The 24,885-nt window shown below is 42.2% G+C and overlaps 1 protein-coding gene across 3 annotated transcripts in view; it reads right to left on the bottom strand.

The window, feature by feature from the left end:
• Positions 1 to 23,891, bottom strand: part of TWF1 (twinfilin actin binding protein 1) — a 35,900-nt gene extending 12,009 nt beyond the window's left edge. Inside the window, exons 1-4 of one of the 3 annotated variants that reach the window (XM_038395065.2) lie at positions 23,515 to 23,891; positions 18,147 to 18,224; positions 7,861 to 8,039; positions 6,693 to 6,788 (exon numbers count right to left, since the gene is read on the bottom strand). In XM_038395065.2, coding sequence (XP_038250993.1) covers positions 6,693 to 6,788; positions 7,861 to 8,039; positions 18,147 to 18,224; positions 23,515 to 23,539 — 378 coding nt within the window. In that variant the 5' untranslated portion in view covers positions 23,540 to 23,891. The remainder of the gene's footprint in view (positions 1 to 6,692; positions 6,789 to 7,860; positions 8,040 to 18,146; positions 18,225 to 23,514) is intronic. The other 2 variants (XM_038395076.2, XM_043494477.1) reach the window with 2 other exon arrangements.
• Positions 23,892 to 24,885: the final 994 nt, after the last annotated feature.

Here is a 24,885-nt window from a genome sequence, read left to right as displayed (position 1 = left end):
TGTTTATACAAGGCAATCATATCCTCTCTCAGCCTTCTTTCTGCAAGACTACACAAGCAAACTCTTCCACTTTTCTCTCATAAAATAGGCCCTACAGCCCCCGATCATCCTTATAGCTCTTCTCTGCAATTGTTCCAGTTTAAATACATCTTTCTTGAACATGGATGATCAGAATTGTACATAGTATTCCAAATGAGGTCTTACCAATGCCTTGTACTTCTCTATCTTGCCCCAAGCAGCGTCCTGAGGAAGAGTTCTGTGTGGCTTGAAAGTTTGGCTCTTTCACCAACAGAAGTTAGTCCAATAAAAGATATTACCTTACCCACCTTGTCTCTCTAATATCCTGCAACCTACATGGCTACAACTACACTACCTTGCAGATGTCAGATATGGGAATATTCCCATAAATGTGCAAAGGAAGCAGCCTGAGCTCTGGTTGTCTGAGTTTTGATATTTGGGGGATGAGGTACGCCTGCCATGAGGGAACAGATTGAAATACACTGCATAATAGGGATGTAACCTTAAAATTATATTGTTTAACTGGTTAACTGATTAAAGGGAGAGGGGCAGGGGCTGCTCCAGCTGGCCTGGGGCCGCTTCTGCCAGCGTGCAGAGGGTTAAGGTCAGTTAACGGTAAGCCTAATACATCCCTATTGCATAATCCATTTAAATAATTTCTGAGAAGATAAGGATTGCCCCTAACCTATATTATTTAGTGCAATTAAAAGACAGGGAGCCTATCTAAAGGGCTTTCTTTGTACTATTTAGGTAACATAGCAGGGCCCTAGAAACATCTATGGGTGGGGAGTTTCTTCTCCCCTGGAGTGGAATGGAGTTTAAAAAAGAAAACGGGGCAGAATCCACTGGGTTCAGTGGAAATCTGAAACTACTTTGGGAATACATTTAGGATGAAGTCTCAACACCAGCCTTATCTTGATTGATTATGCTATGAGAGGGTTGGCCATGAGGACTTGGAGTTCACTGACTCTTTCAGATGATATAAAGGCCATCTTGAGAGGAAAGTGGTGAAGAGAGCATTCACCAAGAGATCCAAATGGGTTGGGGGGCTCCATGAGACTCACAAGGACAATGCGAGATCTCAAGAACAAGGACACTCCCTGAGTGGAGGGAAAGTTAATTTTATACTATTTATTTATCTCCTCGGTGAGAAAGTGTAAAGTTAACCCTTTTAAAAAAAATCTAGAAATAGCAGGGTTACAGAATACGGAGCATGACTGAACCAGAGATTCAAGGTGGGTGAGGTGTTATCTTTTATTGGACCAGTGTTGGTCCAGTAAACTTTTGAACCAGAGGCTGGCGTGCTGAATTTGCTGCAAGGTGGCTCCTGATGAAAGTGATGGAGAGTCCAGAGAGTTTCAGATACAGAATATAGTCAAAATCTTGGGGATACAGCTCTCCAAAGGGTCATGGTTCTGCAAAGATTGAGAATCGTTTCCATTCTGAGGATTGGGTTCCCCTTATGGAGGGCTTCCTGATTTGTAGTAAGATTTCTTGTACCTGCAACAAATAGTCTCTCAGTAACACTTAGCCAGACAACTTCCAGGCTGTTAGCTGTAATGATTTCAGGTCTGAATGTAGAATTTGGCTATGATTTCTGTGATATGTCCAGTCTGCAAATGTATTTTAGGCCGAGTTGCTGAATTGGATCAGTCAGCCAAAATTGTCTGGATGTCTAAAAAGCTATTAGACTTGTCTGATTTGTCTTATCACTAGCATGAGAGGAATTGGAGGAAATGCACAAAGGAGACCCTGATTCCTGCTGGTGTGCTGAGACTACTGCCTAACATATATGTGTAGTCTCACCTTCCGTGTATCTGAAGTTGATCCAAGTAGGCATCCAAGTCTGTTCCAGAAGCATCAGTATCTTTGTGGCTGGAAGGATGGAGAAGGGTACAACTTTGCAGATATCTGAGAATGTGTCCACCAATTTGATAGGATGTTAGCTGGAACTACAATATGCATGTCCATCTAATGTCTCATGGGGTGATAAACCAACCTTAGCTAGCCCTGTAACAGTCACAGGTGAAGTCTGGATAGCGGCATCATGTAAGTGCAAGTTGACATGATCTAAGAGTTTGAGACTGATCCTCACTGTGGTTGATGGACCTGATGCTGGGGATTATTGTTTTGATAGATTGAAATCTTTCATTTGGGAATGCACACCCTTAATGATCTGAAGTCTATTAGAGTTCCTATAAACTCTGTATAACTGCAGTGGGCTGAGAGATGATTTGTTGCAATTTATCATTTGGCCTAATACTTTAAATAGGTCAAGGACAGAATTTAGGGCTATGGGAGACTTCCTAATGGGATCTGCCTTTGACCAGCTAATCATGTAGATATGGGTAGATGTGAACACTCAGTCTCCTCAGATGTGCCATGACCACTGCAAGACACTTTGTGAATTCTCTCAATGTTGTGGAGAGACAGCACCTTGCATCGATAGCACCTGGACTCTACTGTCAATCACAGATACTTCCTGTGGGTCACATGGATCTCAATATCGTGCATCTTCGAATTCAAGAGCCACAAACTGGACTTGAGCTGATGATGGAGGCAAATGTTACCATCCTGAATCTGAGACTATGTAGATATTTGTTGAGTCTTCTCAAGTCACAGATAGTATGAAGAACTCCCTTCCCACCAAATAAAGAAATACCAGCAGTAAAACTTCTTTCCTGAATTCTAGAGGTACCTCTCCTAGACAATGAAGGGAAGCCACTTCTTTCATTTTTTTTTGTGAGAAAAGTCCCTGAAAAGGGAAGGAGAAGGGGGATTGAGGCAGAGACTAGAACTGAATGGAAACCTGCAGAAGATGATTTCTAGTACCCATTTGTAGGTAGTTAAGGATAAGGAAAAATAGCATCCCAAGGCAGGGTTTGGGGAGGCAGGCTCTGTTCTGGCTTGATTCTGACTCTTGACCTTACACCTCAAACCTACTACCTAGATGACTATGCATGAGGCTGGTGGTTACAGATGATCAAGGTCTCGGTCATGAAAACCCAGGATTCTTTCTAGTGGGATAATCATAGAATATCAGGGTTGGAAGGGACCTCAGGAGGTCATCTAGTCCAACCCCCTGCTCAAAGCAGGACCAATCCCCAACTAAATCATCTCAGCCAGGGCTTTGTCAAGCCTGACCTTAAAAACCTCTAAGGAAAGAGATTCCACCACCTCCCTAGGTAACCCATTCCAGTGCTTCACCACCCTGCTAGTGAAAAAGTTTTTCCTAATACCCAACCTAAACCTCCCCCACTGCAACTTGAGATTATTACTCCTTGTTCTGTCAGCTGGTACCACTGAGAACAGTCTAGATCCATCCTCTTTGGAACCCACTTTCAGGTAGTTGAAAGCAGCTATCAAATCCCCCTCTCGTTCTTCTCTTCTGCAGATTAAACAATCCCAGTACCCTAAGCCTCTCCTCATAAATCATGTGCTCCAGCCTCAGTCAGCAGGCTGTTGTTGAGAATCACTGGGTGTTCTCTACCTGGTCTGGCTTTGGTATCCGAAGGGCTTCAGCAATGAGGCAGGGGTATAGCTAGTGATCATAAAGTGGCTATCGAATCCTTTAGCAAATAAAAATCATCATCTGTATGGGTGATGAATATGTCTGTGCTCTCAAAGGGCAGGTCCTGAACCTCCTTTTGGATGGTGCTGGAGAACTAGTGACTTCTGACAACAAGTCTGCCGGAACTATTAGGGCTTTGATTGTCATCGTTGGTACTGAGGGATTTGGTTCAGACACATTGGTACCAGATGTAAGTACTGGGGTTGTTTTGGTGTTACTAGGTACAAAGTAGGAAGTTGATCCTGTATCACTTGCCCCTGTATTACAAGAGGACTCTGCACTCAATTTCTGTGGGTAGATCGAAGGCAAATAGTTCTTCTCATGCTCTCAGCTAGGGGAGGTAGACTGGTGACGGGAGCCATGTTTGATCCAGTATCCTGCTCTACCTTTCCTTGGAATCTAAACAGGAAAAGGGGGAGAATATACTAAGGAGCAGCACGTGCATGGACACATCCTGGTTTTGTCTCTCCACCAACAGTAAGAGGATAGTAAGAGATAGTTACAATGGATATGCCCTTTATGTCCTTAGGTTGGGGAGGGCAGCAAGACATGCACAGTCTAGGTGAAACCCAACAAACACTGCTGTTCAAAGATTCCAGTGTCATGCATATGAGGTTTATGCACAGTGAGAGTGGGATCCACACCAGAAAATACTCAAAGAAGCTGGGATTTTTCCACAAATGTAAATCAGACGTGAAATACAACTAAGAACTTTATACACACATTAGAACCTTACTGAATAAATATGTTTAGGGATAAAAAGCTAGAGAAGTGAGGATGAGATTGTAAGGGATGAAAATGAAAGAGGGAAGGATAAATGGATGGTAAAAAAAATGAAAAACATGGGGAAGTAGAGAGAAAAATCAATGGGATGATGAGAAAGTGTGACAAAGACCACAATAGGTTAAAAAAACAAAAACAGATACATCTAGCGAGAAGAGAATGAAAGGAAGAGATTGCAGAACATAGTAAGCTATAAAAGCATATGCAAACAGAGAAGGAAATGTAATGCTAATATATAACAATAAAATAGATATGATCATCTCTCTGGCTCTTCTCCTCCCTCCCCACCCCGTTCTACCTGAAAGAGAGCGGAGAGATTTCTATGCCACCAATGAATTCATTCGCTCCTGGATTCTGCTCTAAACTCTAAATTATTTTCAGGGATCACATTTTTGCCTGGGTTCAAAGAAACCCTTTTCTTTGGGGTTTGAAAATTGGGCTGGTTGTTGTTTTATTCTGGTTTAGCCTCTGAAATGAGCCAAATTCCCCCAAACAAGAAGGTATAAAAAAAGGTGTCCGTTGAAACATCTGCCAAACCTTCTACAAAGGAAAGTTATCTGCTTTGTAACATTTCTTCTCTGAAGATATCTTGCAGGATTCTTAGTCCTAGTCGTAGCTCAGTAAAGAGCCCAGCAGAACTCTCCCAGCTGTCAAAGTTTTGGTTTTTTTACCCTTAAAGGCAAGGGATAACAAGGTAGGATGTAAGTGAGGGCCCCCTCAACTGGCTGTCATGCACCATCTCCTACAGAGTATTAAGTATGCTTACACCCCAGTCAGTTCCATTTACTGCATGGGAGGTGAAGCACCCAGAAAGAAAAAGCCAATTCAAGAGGATCAACAGGGGAAAAATAATAAAAGATGTCTCAGAAAAATTAAAAAAAGAAAAGGAGTACTTGTGGCACCTTAGAGACTAACAAATTTATTAGAGCATAAGCTTTCGTGAGCTACAGCTCACTTCATGAAGTGAGCTGTAGCTCACGAAAGCTTATGCTCTAATAAATTTGTTGGTCTCTAAGGTGCCACAAGTACTCCTTTTCTTTTTGCGAATACAGACTAACACGGCTGTTACTCTGAAACCTGTCAGAAAAATTAAAAGTGCACAAAGGAGGACACATCTAAATAGTAACCTCCAAACTCTCAGGGGTAAGTGGATTTGTGAGTGAGAATCCTGCAAGAAGATCTCTTCAGAGAAGTGAAATTACAAGGCAAAATGATTTTCCTTTTCTCTAAAGATATCATCTGTGCAGGAAGAGCACTCCAACTGCAACACAAGCTCCTACAGCTGCCGACACAGGGCAAAAGGAAAGCCTTCAAAAGGCTTAGGGCTTTATGGTAGCCTGACAGATGATCAGAATTCACAGGGCCCAATTGTAGAAGGTCAAGATGACAGCATGATGAATAGAGATGTGTTGATCGAACCTATAGGTACAAGGCAATGGGTGGTGCCCAGGGTTGGCCAACCTGTGGTTCTGGAGCCACATGCGGCTCTTCAGAAGTTAATATGCGGCTCCTTGGATAGGCACCGACTCCGGGGTTGGAGCTACGGGTGCCAACTTTCCAATGTGCCGGGTGGTGCTCACTGCTCAACCCCTGGCTCTGCCACAGGCCCTTCCCCCACTCCACCCCTTCATCCCTGTCCCCTGAGCCTGCCATGCTCTCGCTCCTCCCCACCCCAAAGCCTCCTGCACGCCACGAAACATCTGATCAGGAGGTGTGGGGAGGGAGGGGGAGGCGCTGATCGGCGAGGCTACCAGTGGGTGGGAGGCACTGGGAGCGGGGTGGGGGAGCTGATGCGGGGCCGCTGACGTATTAGTGTGGCTCTTTGGCAATGTACATTGGTAAATTCTGGCTCCTTCTCAGGCTCAGGTTGGCCACCCCTGCGTCAGAGGGTGGCACCCAGATACATCAGAGGGTGATACATAACTTGTTTGTATCTGTGTATAAAGATGCATCTCAGAGGGAGTGTCTTTGTCCAGCCAAGGGGGCAGTGGAAGTTCCATCACTGACTGAGCTGCGTCCATTGTCACAAGCATACATGCCTTAGTATCCTCGTAGAATCTGTCAGGTGCTATTACCGCGCTTCATCGACAATAAACCGGGCCAGGCGCCTTCGCTACTAAACGAAGTCTTGTGGTTTTATTGGGCAGTTGGTTCGAGATCTGCTGTGGCAGCTATCTGCACAGAGCTGGGACAACAACACATGCACACAGCTGAACATCTGACCACAATTATTATTTAAAATGTTTTACTATGCAACTTAACCCATAGAAGAATTTATTATTCCTAAAAAACATCATATATGCTGACATTAAAAATATACCTTTGTTGTTCCAAATACTTCGTCTTTAATGTGACCACCTCCAAATTCTTTTTTCAGAGTTGCCCGTGTTGCTGCATACAACATTTTTTGACGAACCTGGTATGTTGCAAAAGAGTTGCTTTTGATTTTTTTATGTATGTGGAAGCTAGTGCATTTGCATGCTAAAATTATTATTGGACTTCCGAAATATTTTGTGAAACAAAATAAAAGTTACAAGAAGAATAAGTTACAATTTAAAGCTATAATTAATAATAGGAAACACTCTATACAATGAGCTTTGGAGTGTGATAATTTGACATGCTATTAACCATTTGAAGGGTACAGTAATGAGAAATGTTTTACAACAATCCAATCAAAGTGTTCTATGTTGCAACTGTTAAGGTAATTTTCAGAGTATGGGGAATGTTTTCAAAAGTTACAAATAACATTGTAACATCTTTCAAAGAACAAACAACAACAAAAACACCTATTCTAGATTCTGTTGCTGTTGGTCTGAATATTGATGGAAGCAACTGGCTTAAAAAAAAGAAAAGAGAGACAGACACACACACACACACACACACACACCCCAGCCTACAAACATCTCATTACCCTGTTTTGGTTCAATAATGGATCTGAATAACTATCACAACCACAGAATGAATAAAAAATAACTTGGATATCCACTTCAGTATTTAAGATGTACTTATGAAAAACTTAATTAAAAAAATTTACTGGAGCCTATTAAAAGCAGCACTACGCATAGTCACCTGCCTCACAAACAGAAATAGCTCTATAAATCAGCCCTGTCAATCCAATTTTTCTTCTTGATTAGGATGGAGTTTGAGTAGATTTAAAGGATAAAGTAGATTTTTGAGGAAGACATCTGTATCACAGAAAATATTCAAGTTTTGTTTATTTTATGGCTGAATGCTTCTAAAAAGATGGTGTTTCCTTTCATGAATTTAATTAATGAAATCAAAAACTTACACTCTTCAAATAAATAAATCTAATATTTGATAAAACCTTTTATTTCAATACATAATTAGCATTAAGTAGACTGTAATCTTTACCGTTCAGGAGTTCCTCAGTTACCCAATTTTCTCTTGTCCTTTTCTCTTCCGTAACCCAATCCTGAGACAGCACGAAGACATTAATATTACAATACAAAGACATTAATATTACTTACATGAGAGTGATCTGGTGACCATGCAATGAAGATCCATTCATATCCTTGAGCATTCTGAGAATCTAATCTGTATAATACATAACATGGTTGCTTGTCTTCAAGAAGGGGAAGAACAAAGGAATCATAATCCTTTTCCCATGATTCAGCAGGCTGCCTAGAGGATCCCACTACAAGCTGCTCTATAAACAAAAACAAAAACTGCAGGTCAGTACAGTGGTTTGAAACATTAAGATTTTGCAATTAAAGATACTTATGGCTTAATCCTGCAAAGTTCTGCCCACGAAAATGGAAAACAATGGCACTCCATGCAACAACAGGTACACACATGTATAATTGTTTACAGAGTCAAGCCCTAAACAATTTAATCTCAAATACTAGAACATAAGAAAATATCCACCAGTTGGTCTCATTTCATTGTTGGCCTTCAGATCAAGGACTTGCAAGTAGATGTGGAAGGGATTTTCACTTAAAATAAATCCGGTTTGGAGAGAGAGTAATGTATGTATGTAACGCTATGTAAGTAATAATAGCAGATAGTGCTCTTTTTGTACAAGACTCAAGTTCATGGGAAGCCAGGACAATATTCATTATTATTTATTGTACCTAGAGGCCCCATCTGAGATCAGAGTTGCATTAGACCTGTATATACGTGCATAGGGTAAGCCTACACTAGAATAAAAGACCCAGCGCACAGTTGTTGCTGGCCTGGGTCAGCTGACTTGGCTCACAGGGCACAGACTGCAGGGCTAAAAATTAAAGTGTAGACATTCGGGCTTGGGCTAGAGTCTGGGCTCCTCCCCGCTCATGGAGTCCCAGAGCTTGGGCTCCAGCCCAAGCCTCCACATTACAGTTTTTCGCTCCACAGCCTGAACCCCACAAGCCCAAGTCAGCTGACCCAGGCAAGCCATCGGTGTTTAATTTCTGTAAGAGACAGTCGCTGCCCCCCAAATGCTTATTATCTAAGTAGATAAGATAGGTGAAGGATGAGAGAGGAAACAAGCACAGAAGTGACTTGTCCAAGGCAGGTTATCCCAGTTCTGCTACTGACAACCTATGTCTCCTGACTCCCAAGTCCAGCACCATAACCACTAGACCACCTTGCAAAGATTGGAACTTTCACTCCCCGTGTCCCCTCTCTACAAACCTAATTGTGCTACGATCACATGCAGAGTTAATTGTAGTCCCAGTTTAAACAAACTATAGTCAATTAAAATCTTTCCATTGACTTCCCTGGGAATTGGACTGAATCCTTAATTAACAACTTTCAGGTGTTGCTAAAAAGTTGAACATTTGTTAATAAAATTCCAGAGATGGAAGAACATGTACATGGCTGTCCAGTATATATGTAATGCTATTGTTTAAAAACTATCCAAGATACTGCAGATTGTCTGGAAATCTGTAACTCCGCTCTCCAACAGTATATAGCATCATGTATCAGCTACTGTAAGCAAAAGGAATTAAAACAAACATTTTGAATGGAATATGTGACATGTCATTCCATATTCTTTATGAAAATATGCTTATGATATCAATATGACATAACAGATATACTTTATGCAAGATGGCTCATATAAGATATCATTGGAAAGGTTATGATTTACTGAATGCAATTATCCAATTTGTATGCATATATCATTTCTGTATCTGAAGTTATACAGATATAGTCAATATTCCTTTCAACTATACTACTTAGGGTGACGCCCACTGCTAACATTTCAGGTACAACAATGGAAAAGCGAGACAGGGAGGATGGCCCATCAGCGAGGACAATAGACTGTGAAAAGCTTGGACTTCCTGTGCCCACTCCATGCTGCCACTGACTCAAGGACCCTGTGATCCTACAGAGTCAGGTGGTCTTGTCACCTGATACTAAAACATTACCTGGGACTTCTTGTAACTTTCCACTGTAAGGGAAGGAGGGTCAAGTTTGGGAAACAAAGGATTCCCGCCTTACATAAATCCTATTTAAGGGTGGGGAGAAAGGCAAACAAGGCTCCTCCTCTCCATGGCCTGTCTGCCCAAGAAGAAAGACCATAAAAGGGAAGGCAAGGTGGAGGGTGGGGGGACGACTCAGACTGAGACAGGGGTCCAATCTGAAAAGGAATATAACTGGAACTCTAAACCACAGAAACTTTGCAAACTGTCTGCAACAATATCTAGGGTGAGAAATACTATTTGTAACCAATTTCTTTAGTGAAACTAGCTTAGTTTGTAAAAAGAAAAGGAGTACTTGTGGCACCTTAGAGACTAACAAATTTATTAGAGCATAAGCTTTCGTGAGCTACAGCTCACTTCATCGGATGCATTTGGTGGAAAAAACAGAGGAGAGATTTATATACACACACAGAGAACATGAAACAATGGGGTTATCATACACACTGTAAGGAGAGTGATCACTTAAGATAAGCCATCACCAGCAGCAGGGGGGGGAAAGGAGGAACCTACTACAGGACAGGCCCAACAAAGAAAGTAACAGAACGCCACTAGCCATCACCTTCAGCCCCCAACTAAAACCTCTCCAACGCATCATCAAGAATCTACAACCTATCCTGAAGGACGACCCATCACTCTCACAGATCTTGGCAGACAGGCCAGTCCTTGCCTACAGACAGCCCCCCAATCTGAAGCAAATACTCACCAGCAACCACACACCACACAACAGAACCACTAACCCAGGAACCTATCCTTGCAACAAAGCCCGTTGTCAACTCTGTCCACATATCTATTCAGGGGATACCATCATAGGGCCTAATCACATCAGCCACACTATCAGAGGCTCATTCACATGCGCATCTACCAATGTGATATATGCCAACATGTACCAGCAATGCCCCTCTGCCATGTACATTGGCCAAACTGGACAGTCTCTGCGTAAAAGAATGAATGGACACAAATCAGATGTCAAGAATTATAACATTCAAAAACCAGTTGGAGAACACTTCAATCTCTCTGGTCACTCGATTACAAACCTAAGAGTGGCTATCCTTCAACAAAAAAGCTTCAAAAACAGACTCCAACAAGAGACTGCTGAATTGAAATTAATTTGCAAACTGGATACAATTAAGGGGAGGGATAGCTCAGTGGTTTGAGCACTGGCCTGCTAAAGCTAGGGTTGTGAGTTCAATCCTTGAGGGGCCATTTAGGGATCTGGGGGCAAAAATTGGGGATTGGTCCTGCTTTGAGCAGGGGGTTGGACTAGATGACTTCCTGAGGTCCCTTCCAACCCTGAGATTCTATGAAATAACTTAGGCTTGAATAGAGACTGGGAATGGATGAGTCATTACACAAAGTAAAACTATTTCCCCATGGTATTTCTCCCCCCCACCCTACCCCCCACTGTTCCTCTGATATTCTTGTTAACTGCTGGAATTAGCCTACCTTGCTTGTCACCATGAAAGGTTTTCCTCCTTTCCCCACCCCGCTGCTGGTGATGGCTTATCTTAAGTGATCACTCTCCTTACAGTGTGTATGATAACCCCATTGTTTCATGTTCTCTGTGTGTGTATATAAATCTCTCCTCTGTTTTTTCCACCAAATGCATCCGATGAAGTGAGCTGTAACTCACGAAAGCTTATGCTCTAATAAATTTGTTAGTCTCTAAGGTGCCACAAGTACTCCTTTTCTTTTTGCGAATACAGACTAACACGGCTGCTACTCTGAAACCTAGCTTAGTTTGTGTGTTTGATTTCCTTTTCTTAGTAATGTGCTTTATTCTGTTTGTTACCCTTTTTACCACTTAAAATCTGCCTTTTATAGTTGATAAAATTTGCTTTGTTTATTATTAAACCCAGATTCTGTAATTTCTAACTGAGGGAGCAAGAAGTGGGAGGGGGCAAATTTCACAATATATCTTTGGGTCTGCACTCCAAGGGAGGTGGACATTAGAGTGCTGGAGCAAGTCCCTTAAACTGAGTCTTCCCAGAGCTGATCTGCAGCTGGGTGTGGCCCTGCCCTTGTGTGTACGTTAGAGGAGGTTTTAAGAGCCTGGCTCAGCAAGACAGGTTAAAGGGGGCCCATGCTGGCAGAACACATAGACCCAGTGGTATCAGCAACATCAGGTGGCTTCCCAAGGGGTCCAACCCGTCAAAGAATGGTTCTTTGAAACCTTTGTTTGTGGTAACTATGAGGATACTCTCACTAGTATGGAGGCCAAGAAGTTCTCAGTTTAAATTTCTCAGGATTCTAAGGCAACAGTGTCTTTCCAGACAAATAGTGATGTATTTTAATAAAATTTGAGACATTGTACACAATGACTATATACCTTTGTGGTAGTTTGGAATCTTACGGAAGAGCTATAGATTTTTTTAAAACTTTATAGTTAATCTTTAACACTTATAAGTCCCAATTAAAGCATTTAACTAAAAACTTAAATATTAAAACCTCTCTGTAAACCTAGATTAAACAGGTAGTGTTCAAATTAAAAGTCCAACTTGGAATGCCTCAGCACCTCACAAGATCAGGCCTTTAATTTGAACTTCCTTGACTTCAATTGGAGGTTGAATCAGACCCAAAATTAGCACCAGATCTCCCTTGTTACCGTTGAGCAACAGAAACAAAGACTCATAAGGAAAAAGAATAAAAATCTAATGTAAGAAATTTGATGCTTAATTCATCCCAAGAACAGTACACATGCAAAATGTCCCTCCACATCAACTGAATGCATTGCATTTTGCTGCTTCCATACAAAAGTGAACATTTTTTAAAATGTAAATGGGATTTAGGGTGCTCAGAACCTCGCAGAATCCAGTTAAAAGGCTTACATTTTATTAAAATTTCTCTTATTTCCATCAGTGCACAGACAGTTCATCCTAGTTTGCTACAGTTTAAGAGTTACCAGCTAGAAAGCATCTCACATAAAATAAACTGTGTGAGGAAAAAAACCTATTAAACTCTCAGTGATACATGAGGAGCAGTCACATCAAAAATCCACTAGGATTAAATCTCAATCCTGCAAACACACATCAATGGGATTATTAAGGTATGTAGTTAAGCATACGCCTAAAGTGTTTGCAGCTCAGGCGTGGTCTACACTACAGCATTAGGTCAACATAAGGCATCTTACGTTGACCTAATTATGTTAGTATATTCACTACAACGTTTGCTCCCGCCCATATAAGTGCCATACTACACCCACATAACTCAACAACCGGCGCAGGGCTTATATCGGTGCTCCTGCAGACACTGCATTACTTACATCTATTGGCTGTCATTCTTATGCATTTCCTGAGCTGGGCTCCTGCCCAGTCTCCACTCTAAGCCAGGCTGCCACCCAGGCTCCCAGCTCAAGCTGCTGCCTGGGCTCTCTGCTCAAAGCCCCGCTGCCCCCCAGGGTCCCAGCTCCCCACGCCAAGCCAGGCCGCTGCCTGGGTTCTCAGCTCCCCACTGGGAGCATGACAGCTGACCAAACTCTGTTTGCAGATGTCCCTGCTGTGAATTGGGCAGCCGCACCGGGCTTCTTGGCTCCCTGCTGGGAATGGAGTAGCTGAGCAGACATGGATCTCCTTGCCAGGAGCCTGGCTGCTCCCCCAGGCTCTCAGCTACCTGGCATCTCCCCCAGAGTCCAGTCAGCTGGCCTGTTCCCGGCAGGGAGCCTACAAGCCTAGTGTGGCTTGCCCCGTTGCCAATGAGCAGCCAAGAAGCTGGGGGCGGGGGGAAGGGGGGCAGGCAGCCCAGCTCCCAGTGTGGATCTGTGCATGGAGCTGAGAGCCCTGACTCTCCACCCTTCACCTCTTAAGTCAGTGGACGCGCTCGTGGTGAGGATGCGCATCACTGACAAAAGAAGGGTAGTGTGGACATGAATTACTGTGGAGGTTGTTAGTCAACCTAACATAGGTTAACCTACATTTATCATGTAGACATGCCCTCGGTGTCTTGTTTCTACCTCATAGGATTCAGAAACCCAGTTATAAACTGCAAATAGGTTGGGAAGACTATGTCTGCATTAAATATGTCTTGCTTAATTTGACCATTTAGTTGATAAACTTTTTTCAAATATGATTTTATAAGTATCACAATTTTATCCAACTGACTGAATATTTTTTATTATTATCATCATCATCATCATCTTTAAATAGGCTTAATTTTCATATGAAATGTTTTGGAAGATTTAATTACTGAAACAGATGTGATGATAGGATTCCTCCCTTCCCCCAGTTAAGAAGCATGTTTCAATTTCAAACAAAGTATGTCAGTAATATCTCTCAAAATATTTACCTGCCTTACAAAAAATACTAAATAAAAATAAATATTTAAAATACATAGTTTGATATGTATGAAAATACACAGCTTGATAAAATACATAGATACGGTGCTGGTTTGACAGTCTTATTGTAGTGTTCTATCCTGTCACGCAGAAATGTGTTGTTAAGTGTTCTAGACCTGGCCTCTAGTACTCCACTGCAGACTAAGTGTGCTGCACAGTGGTGGAATTTCTGCCAGCTTTCAGAAGTGGCCACTCACACTATTTTTCAGAGGTGCTGAGCAATCATAGCTTACACTGACTTCAATGGGAACTGAGGGTGCTCAACACTTTTGAGAACCAGGCTCAAGGTGTCACACACACCCGGGACACCTAAAATATCAGAGAACTCAAAATCAATGGCCACTTTTGAAAGCTACAGAACAGGGGATTGGAAGGCGGAGAATGAAATTACATTGCTCAACAGCAATCCTACTAGCTGATTAAGGAGGGATATCAACATGCTCCAGAATGAGCCCTATCTAGTGATGGTGAATAAGAGGTGCAGAGAGTTCCAACAGGGATATGGGACAAGCCCTTCCATCTAGCTCAGAGTGTTAAGAGTTTCTTTTCAAGACAAGAAAAGAGGTATCTGTGACCCTAAGGGCATCTCAGTGCCAGAAGACAAGGGGCTCCCTGGACTCTAGCAGTGGCCTGACCAGCTCAGAATACACCAACTCACTACTGTTATAAGGGCTGTCAAGTGATTAAAAAAATTAAATTACGATTAATCACACTTGTAAACAATATTAGAATACCATTTCTTTAAATATTTTTTGATATTTTCTACATTTTCAAATATACTTTATATTTTTGATTAAAAATATTTGCACTGTAAAAAACAAAAATTATATTTTTCAATTCACCTAATACAAGTACTGTAGTGCAATATTGTTATCATGAAATTTGAACTTACAAATGTAGAATTATGTACAAAAAATAACTGCACTCAAAAATAAAACAATATAAAACTTTAGAGCCTGCAAGTCCACTCAGTCCTACTTCTTGTTCAGCCAATCAATAAAACAAGTTTGTTTACATTTGCAGGAGATAACGCTGCCCACTTCTTGTTTACATCACCTAAAAGTAAGAACAAGCATTCGCATGGCACTGTTGGTAGCCGGCTTCACAAGATATTTACATGCCAGATGCATTAAAGATGCATATTTCCCTTCATGCTTCAACCACCGTTCCAGAGTACATACATTCATGCCGATGACTGGTTCTGGTTGACAATGATCCAAAGCAGTGCAGACCAATGCACATTCATTTTCATTATCTGAGTCAGATGCCATCAGCAGAAGATTGATTTTCTCTTTTGGTGGTTTGGATTGTGTAGTTTCCGCATCAGAGTGTTGCTTTTTTAACTCTTCTGAAAGCATGTTCCACATGTTCTCCCTCTCACATTTTGGAAGGCACTTCAGATTCTTAAACCTTGGGTCGAGTGCTGTAGCTATCTTTAGAAATTTCACACTAGCACCTTCTTTGTGTTGTGTCAAATCTGCAGTGAAAGTGTTCTTAAAATGAACAACACGTGCTGGGTCATCATCCGAGACTGCTATAACATGAAATATAAGCCAGAATGCGGGTAAAACAGAGCAGGAGACATGCAATTCTCGCACAAGGAGTTCAGTCACAAATTTAATTCATGCTTTCCCCCCCCCCCAACGAGCATCACCAGCATGTCCTCTGGAATGGTGGTCAAAGAACGAAAAGGCATACGAACGTTTAGCATATCTGACATGTAAATACTTTGCAATGCCGGCTACAAAAGTGCCATGCAAACGCCTGTTCTCACTTTCAGGTGACATTGTAAATAAGAAATGTCAACATTATCTCCCATAAATGTAAGCAAACTTGTTTGTCTTAGCAATTGGCTGAACAAGAAGTAGGACTGAGTGGACTTGTAGGCTCTAAAGTTTTACATTGTTTTGTTTTTGAGTGCAGTTATGTAACAAAAAAAATCGACATTTGTAAGTTGCACTTTCATGATAAAGAGATTGCACTACAATACTTCTATGAGGTGAATTGAAAAATACTATTTTTTGTTTATAATTTTTACAGTGCAAATATTTATAATGAAAAATAGTATAAAGTGAGCACTGTACACTTTATATTGTGTTGTAATTGAAATCAATATATTTGAAAATGTAGAAAATATCCACAAATATTTAATAAAGTTCAATTGGTATTTTATTGTTTAACAGTGCGATTAATCACGATTATTTTTTGAGTTAATCGCATGAGTTAACTGCAATTAATCAACAGCCCTAGTTATAACCTATATCTAAAAGGTGTAAGGTAATACATCATTGGAAAGCTAATAGTTCACTGATCATTAACATTCTTGCGTGATATATGTACCATCAAACCACAAAGGATTATACAGATGTGCTGGAATTATGATGAAAATGTGTTTAAACCAGGCATGTCTGGGGAAATTAATAAACAGGTTTTCTTCAGACAAAGGAATGTGGTTCTGTCTGACTGAATATGTCTCCCATATAAATTGAGCAAGGTGTGACCAAAGACAAAGAAAAGCACACAAACCATTTGGAGAGCAAGTAGAGAAAAAGTGATCACTTACTCTCTATGGAGGATAGAGACTGCACCAACAGGAGCCTTCTACCTTTTGAAACAGGGTCAATGAACTTTCAGAAATATACTTTTCAAAGGTTTACTGGACTATACAGACAGGGGCAGAGAACCCCTAAATTATCCTTCACTTGAAGAAAGAGAAAACGAGCATCTTGGACTAGCTGTTAGTCAGGATCCCCATATCCATTGCTGGAAAAGGAAGATTGGTAAGAAAACTACCTATAACTACTACAGTGGCTCTCAGTTCTGGGTATCCTGAACAGCATGTTACAGTATCATATTGGTTTTTGTTTCCATTTTCTGTGTCTACACACTGAGTATTAAACTCACAATGGAAGACACTCCCCACTTATTGCCTCCATGCTTTATTTAAAAGTGAGATAAGATGGAACATAAAATTTACACACACAAAGCCAGGTGTTGTACCTTGCTGATGTCTATGAAATTCAACAGGCATACAGTGTGTCAATATTTGCTAACCTAATCTGGAAAAACCTTATCACATTGCCCCGCCTATACTAGAATATCTATTGTTGATTATTCCAGTGGTGTGGTGCTGGAGCACGGGTATTGTAATGGCAGGAAATTTCCCAAAAAAGACATGGGCAGGGAAGGTCAAAGTGGACTCATTTACAGCGCAATACCAAAAATGCTTCTCCAGCTTACAGCTGTTTCAGAGCAGTGCTGATGCCTGAGCTCCAGGAACAAACCAAAAGGTCTGGTTGTGCTTAGCCAGGCATTAAATTATGCAATATTTCAAAGAGATTGATTCAACTGTAGATTTAAAGCCAACAAGCTTTGTTTAAAAAGCTAATGGCTATAAGTTAATTTAAAAATAAAAATAAAAAGCTGGTGAATGCCATATTTTGACCACATATTTTCAGCTTTGCACATTTGCCTCAAAACTTTCAAAGATAAATTTCATGTATTGCACCAAATTATTTTCAATACAAAATATCTGGTTATTTGTGCATGAGAACTAAGGAATAGTTATACTTCTTGCAAGACTGGGGATGCAGACTACATTACTGTAGTTGTAGGAACATTTAAAATTCATCCAAAGGGGTTTGCTGTAGTGTTAAAATCTTGAGTAGAAAGCAACCAAAAGAATCTACACAAGGATTCATACCACTCTCTACCCTCCTCTTCTTTTTTAACTGTTTTAATAAGTTGTTTCAATGCTTTGAGATTTTTGACCAGCCACACAACACTACTTACTCTGACATGAAATGACAATTTTTTTTCCAATATAAAGCAAAAGATTAAAATACGGGAAAGCACTTAAGCATCACTGAAATTCAAATCACATCTTCATATATGGAAGACCCTAGCACTCATTAGGTGTGTGTATTCTTTACTTGCACATGCAAGTCACTAAAACATAACTATTAAAATACTAAAAAAGAATGAGACATAACAGAAATAAAATATATATTAAAATAAAACTAACCATTTTCAATAACTATTTTTAAAATCCTGTATTGTCCATATCTTGCTCTGGCAAAGGTATCTTTAACATCTTCACTAGCTGGAAAAGAAAAAAAAGATATTAGTAATTGAATTAATGTAAAAAGAAAAGGAGTACTTGTGGCACCTTAGAGACTAACAAATTTATTAGAGCATAAGTTTTCGTGAGCTACAGCTCACTTCATCGGATCTTTTTGCGAATACAGACTAACACGGCTGCTACTCTGAAACCTGAATTAATGTATTTCACCTAGTTACAATTAGTATGTTTAAAGTACACTTGTTCATGTGATCATAAAAAGAGGCTAGTACTAAATCATTCAACTGCACCTTTACCAGAAGTCAGACTGAAAACAAATAATCAGTTATTTTTCCCCAAGTTCCATCCACAACTCCTGCTCCATTCACATTATCTTACGAAGGTCTGAACATAAGGTTGCCAGTTTTGGTTGGACGTATTCCTGTAGGTTTCATCACATGACAATCTTTAATTAAAGATTAATCTTTAATTCTTGAATCTTTAATCCAATCCGGGAGGTTTGGAACCTTATCTGAACAATTATCTCTCTTTCCTGTATACCTTACTCAGCAATAAAACAGTTAACAATGTTGACATTTATGTCATCATTCTTAGGTTTCAGTTAATACTCCATGGAAATGGATTGTGTTACATCTCTTAAAGCAATAGCTTCAGGATTCCTGTGGGCTCAGATATATACTTTTCAAATTTATAAACTGCCTACTAGCTACATACAATGAAAGAGTAATGTGTAAATAGGGTGACGAGACATCCTGATAAAATCGGGACTGTCCCAATTTTTAGATCTTTGTCCCGTGTCCCAACCGATGAACGGTCGGGACGCCATTGTCCCGATATTGCGGCTTTGGCCACTCCGGCATTTTTTTTTTTTTTTTTGCTTCGGCAACTCCAGTAGCTTTTCTTTCTTTCTTTTTTTTGCTTCCCCCATGTATCCCAATATTTTCTCCGTTTCATCTGGTCACCCTATGCGTAAAAGAGAACCCCAAAAAGCATACAGGTGGATATTTTTAGCATCTGGTTGTTGGTCTTTCCTAGGGGCCCCCCAGTACCACTGATGAAGCTTCCCTTTCATCTTTCATATCTACCTCACACTAGTATGTGTCTGATAACAATTTTCAGTCCCTCACTTGTCATAATAGGACAAGTTTAGAATGAAGCATCTGCCTTAACTTCTAAATTTCCTTTGTAGCACTTGTTTGCTGCATCTTTTTACAGACTCAAATATACTTTGCAAAGTCACATTTTAATCATTTTTGTAAATGAATAATTTATAGATGATTGATTAGATCATCCAGGATGTTTGGTGTATCTTTGTGTATTATAAGGATCTGAGGTTGAACTGGGGCAGCTTCATTCCCCTGGAGGGTTTTTCCCTTGTGCTCTACCATCTAAGTCTGCATTTTAAAAAAATGTTAGGGGGAGATTTTTTGAGGCACTAACTGCAGTTAGACTTTTAACTCACATTGAAAGTCACTGTAAATTAGATTAAAATCTCTCTCAAAGTCTCTAGCCTAATGGTTCTGAAAATAACTTTCAAAATGCAAATTGCATGTAAACCAATGAAGCATTGCCCCCTCATAACTGCTGAAAGTGAGAAGCAGCTTTTTGGTTTCTTTCATTCTTCCTTTGCCAAGCACAGCCTGCTGGCCACTGGGAAGGAAATAGGAGAAGGTCAGTTACTCCACTTCTCCCACAGAGAAATTCAAATTATCTTTGTTTATACCTGTAGTATCAAAAAACTACTGTAATGAGGTCTGCAACAGTAGAAGGCGCACTAACTGGATGCTTGTGGTTTCATTTTCAGAACTGAAGTGATTGATATGCAGGTGTTAAGTAGTCATAATTAGGTTTCAAATCTACCCCATCAAGATAAACAGTGGGATTTCACCACTTCTAGTGCTATTATTTTTCTATATCCCTATCCACACTACTAAACAATACTATGAAAGTAGTTAAAAATGTTTTAAAATCATTAACATCTATATGAAGGAAAGATGGCAAATTCATTTATACAAGCATGTTGAAGATTGTGTTTGAACCCTGCGAGGATTATTCTAGTAGTAGGAAGAGAGCCTGAGACATAAGTCCTTGTATCAGAGTCCTGGTATGAGGCAGGACCTGCTCACAGAATCTGGCAAGAATAGGGCTGATATTGCAGAAATACACATTCCTAAGAAGTGCTAGTCACAGAGTACTCACGCAAACACATCCCGGTATCAATGTTGGTACAAAATAATTCCCCAAGGATAACAGGAACACACTGACTCCTCATAAAAGATACGGTCAGGATGACAGTACGTAATAGAGATGTTTTGATCGAACCAATATGTACAAGGCGATGGGTGATAACTAGCCACGTCAGGGGGCAGTAACTAACTATGTTAGAGGGACAGTACTAACTTGTTCACTGAGCTGGTCCATTGTTATGGGCATACATGTATTAGTGGTCTGGTAGAGTCTGCGGGATACCAGTACCGTGTTTCGTCGACTATAAACCTGGCTGGGTGCCTTCGTTCCTTAACAGATCTTGTGGTCGGTCATTGAGCAGTTCTCTCAAGGTCTGCCATGCCAGCTGTCTGTGAAGGGCTGGGGCAGCACACAAAGGGAACTCACACACACAGCCAAACGTCTATCACCACAATTCTAGTCTTAACAACTCTGTTGAATATAGCTGAATTTAAATGAATTTATTTATAGGATTTACTGCAGAACTGTGCACATCGGCCTTCCTAAGTAATCACACAATATACACCATAGTTACAGCAAGTCTACTACCAAACCAGGAAACAAACAAAGTCTTGATTTAGTCACATGTCCAGATCAAAGAGATAGGTGCATATGCGGTGTCTAACTATGCTATCATCCATGCTCACATATAAATGCTTCAGTTTATTTTCATCAATGGTTGAGTAGACTTCCTACCTCTCTTCAAATTTTTTGAACAGGTAGGTTTATTTCTTCCAGTTACCAATCCAATACACAACTAACTAGACTAATTTATTTCCCCCCAGGGACCAGTGTCAGCCCTATATGTAAATAATACGCTACCAAATACTAAGGGCGTGGGGGTGGGGAGAGAGGGAGGGGTTCTGCTACTCTACTCCTACCCAGTCTTCTGCTGTGGGATGTGTATGTTTCTCCACAATTTTAACTCTTCCTCTATGTGTTCTCTCCAAGCTCCGTCTCTGCTATTTCTCAAAGCCTTCAAAGAAGCAGTAGAGAAAAACTGACATGATTCTTGGCATTTTCAGGGCTGCCCAAATGATTCTGAATAGCAGTGGTGAAAAATAAATAGATGTTAGCTGCACTGCAGCAGCTGCTCGGGAGAGCTCTTAGGAGCAGCAAAAGCAATGCAGTCAAGAAGTTTGTTCTATATCTGCTCCCATTCTAAAAGTTACCACTGCACCCATTAAAAGAAAACTTTCATTTAAAATGAAGCAAGCGGAAATTAATGACTCCCCTCTGTACAGTTGTCAGGAACAGCTTTCCAAGCAACATCATACCTCTCAAGTGTCCCTCATTGTGAGGGAAGGCTCTCATTCTAGTTCCAGTCACCTACCCAATTACCCTCATTTTATTGTTAAAAATTATTCACATCCAAAATATGTGAAATAAGGTATAGAAAGGTATTTAAATCCAAAGAAATTATTTTAAGTTTCTCCTTTGTCCATCACTTCTGGTCTTGGTCATCCAAAGGTTGAGAAGTATGGTTAGCAATATAAAAAGTAAGATTTTGCATTGGCCAGATAAAGCTGTGATGCAACAACCTCAAAAGTTATGATGTCATAATGCCATGAGACTTTGTCCCATGCAGACCAAAATCTAAAAGATGGCAGCCAGGTTAAAATTGATGCCTGAATCGAAGACGTGAATTTTATCTTATTAAACTTGCCTGCCCCATGTTCCAACAAGACAAAGGAACTAAATAAAATCAACATCAAATATAAATTGGATTTTTTAAGCAGAAAATGAATTCCTCAAAAGCAGAGACATTGAAATACATTGAACATATCATTAACTCCCCTATGGATACAGTAAGTGACTGCAAAAGAGGTTTTAACACAAAGCATCCAATTAACACAATATCAGCCACAAGCCAAATACTCAGATTTACTCCAACAGGGAGCAAATAATCAATTTATACTGGGGCACAAGGAAGGAGCAGAGAAGCCATAACTCCCCAGCTATTCTAAATCATCAGATTACATCTAAAACATTTGATCACTTCCCAGCCATCTCAAACACCTGTCTGGGATAGTTTAGGTTTATTTGGTCCTACTCAGTACCAGGGGCTAGACTTGATGACTTCTCCGAATGCTTCCAGCCCTGCATTTCTATGCTCCTCCTTCCACCTATATGGTTCGTACAATTATTCACAAAACATATTGGGCCTTTCTGTGCTTCACCTTGCCCCACAGTTTTGGGGCCACTGGATGCCCCACAGACTGCTAATCAATCATAGATACATGCTCTAGGCAAAGGATAACAGAGGATCCAAAAAGAAAAGGAGTACTTGTGGCACCTTAGAGACTAACAAATTTATTAGAGCATAAGCTTTCGTGAGCTACAGCTCACTTCATGCATCCGATGAAGTGAGCTGTAGCTCACGAAAGCTTATACTCTAATAAATTTGTTAGTCTCTAAGGTGCCACAAGTACTCCTTTTCTTTTTGCGAATACAGACTTACACGGCTGCTACTCTGAAACCTGTCATTATGAGAGGATCCAAGCATCACAGTCAGGGCCCAGGTGGCTTGTTACTAACAAAGACCTTATCCTGCCTGGTCTCTAACCCAGAAAGATAAGGGCAGAAAAAGGGACAATTTCAAGGTTTCGGGGAGGGAGGGAAGACCAGGCAGTTCAGCCCCCAAGAGAGCAGGGGCAGTTTAAAGGCCCTAGAGTGGGATGAGGGAGAAGGCAGCTTGGAGGAAAAGAGGGGAGGAAAAGGGAAGGGAGCAGTGCAGACGCTGGGGGAAGCAACACGGGGGCAGCGTAGAAGCTGGGGGAAAGGGCATTGTGGAGCCCCGGGGGGGCGGGTGCAGAGGCTGGGGGGGAGGGGCGCTGGGGAGCCCGGGGGGGTGCACAGGTTGGGGGGAAGAAAGAGGCATTGGGGAGCCGGGGGGGGGGCGCAGAAGCTGGGAGGAGGGAAAGGGGCACTGGAGAGCCCCGGCGGGGTGCAGAGGCTGGGAGGGGAGGGAACGGGCACTGGGGAGCCCCAGAGGCGGGGGGGGGGGAGCACTGGGGAGCCCCAGGGTCGATGCAGAGGCGAGAGGCTGGGGAGAGAGGGACACCGGGGAGCCCCAGGCCGGTACCTTGGATGCCGGTTTGGTGGGACATGCTGCGATGGAGCCGGGACGCGACGCCGGGGCTCTGTCTGCGCCTCGGTCAGGAACCGGCGGGCTTGGGTCAGGCTGGCCCGGGACACGCACGTGACGCGCCCTCGTCATCAGCGGCCGGGAGCCCGGCTCCTTCCGGGCGGGCCCTGGGATGGGAGCCGGCTCCGGGCGTGAGCGGCGCGCGGGCTGGCCGGGAGCTGGGGGACCCCGATTCCCGCCCAGGGCCCGTCGCGGGCCGGGGCCGCCCCTGGGACACCCGCGCCGCGCTGCGCTGCGCTGCGGCGGGTTTGTCTCTTTCCAGCCGCTTCCCCACGCGGCCGGACGGCTCCCGAATATCCCCTGCCCGCTTCTCCGCCCGCCCTGGGCTGCACCGGGCCCGTTCGCAGCCCCGGCGGGGGAGAGGCCCGAGAGGGCGGGCGCTGCAGGCGGAGAGCGAGTCCGCCCGCTAGGGAACGGGGCTGGGGCTGGGGCTGGAGCGGCGGGGCGGGCAGCGGCGGGAGCGTTTCTAGAGTCGGGGGGATTATTCGGGGCGGGGGGAGCAGGGGCTTGCCCGGGATTGGGAGCGCGCTGCGGGGCGGGGGCCTAAGCGGTCCGTGCACAGGCAGGAGTCTTTGGGACACACAGCCCCGGGGCCAGAGGTGCAACTGCGAAGTGTCCATCAGACCATTGGGAGGTTTGCTGGAGGCTGCTATGGTGCTTTCAGTGCATCTGAAGCGAACAGTTCCCTAGTGAAAAGAAAAGGAGGACTTGTGGCACCTTAGAGACTAACACATTTATTAGAGCATAAGCTTTCGTGAGCTACAGCTCACTTCATCGGATGCATTTGGTGGAAAAAACAAAACTGTTTTTTCCACCAAATGCATCCGATGAAGTGAGCTGTAGCTCACGAAAGCTTATGCTCTAATAAATGTGTTAGTCTCTAAGGTGCCACAAGTCCTCCTTTTCTTTTTGCGAATACAGACTAACACGGCTGCTACTCTGAAACAGTTCCCTAGTGAAGTACTTCAACCTCTGAACAAAAACCCCGTCAAGGGCACTTGCATGGCGTACGTTTGGCTGCCCAGCTATTTGTAAGACGATATCACGCGCACACGCAAAACAACTGGAGGACTTGCCATTAAATACGCCACGCTTATTTGTTAAAAACTTCGTCTCCGAAATAGCTTGTCCGATGAACTTTACATTTTGTCCGATGTTCTCCACTGGCAGCAGAGCACAGATGACGTTTAAGGTGCAGGGTAGACCTTTACTTAGAGATTCAGGGGAGGAGGGAATCAAGTCTCAGTCTTAAAATGGAAAACACTTCACAACTTTCTAATAAGGAGAGGATTTAATACTCTGTAATGC

Source organism: Dermochelys coriacea, chromosome 1 (assembly GCF_009764565.3).
Source record: "Dermochelys coriacea isolate rDerCor1 chromosome 1, rDerCor1.pri.v4, whole genome shotgun sequence".
NCBI lineage: Eukaryota > Metazoa > Chordata > Testudines > Dermochelyidae > Dermochelys > Dermochelys coriacea.
The sequence above is the reverse complement of the archived record's forward strand: the minus strand, read 5'-3'. Positions and strand labels throughout refer to the sequence as shown.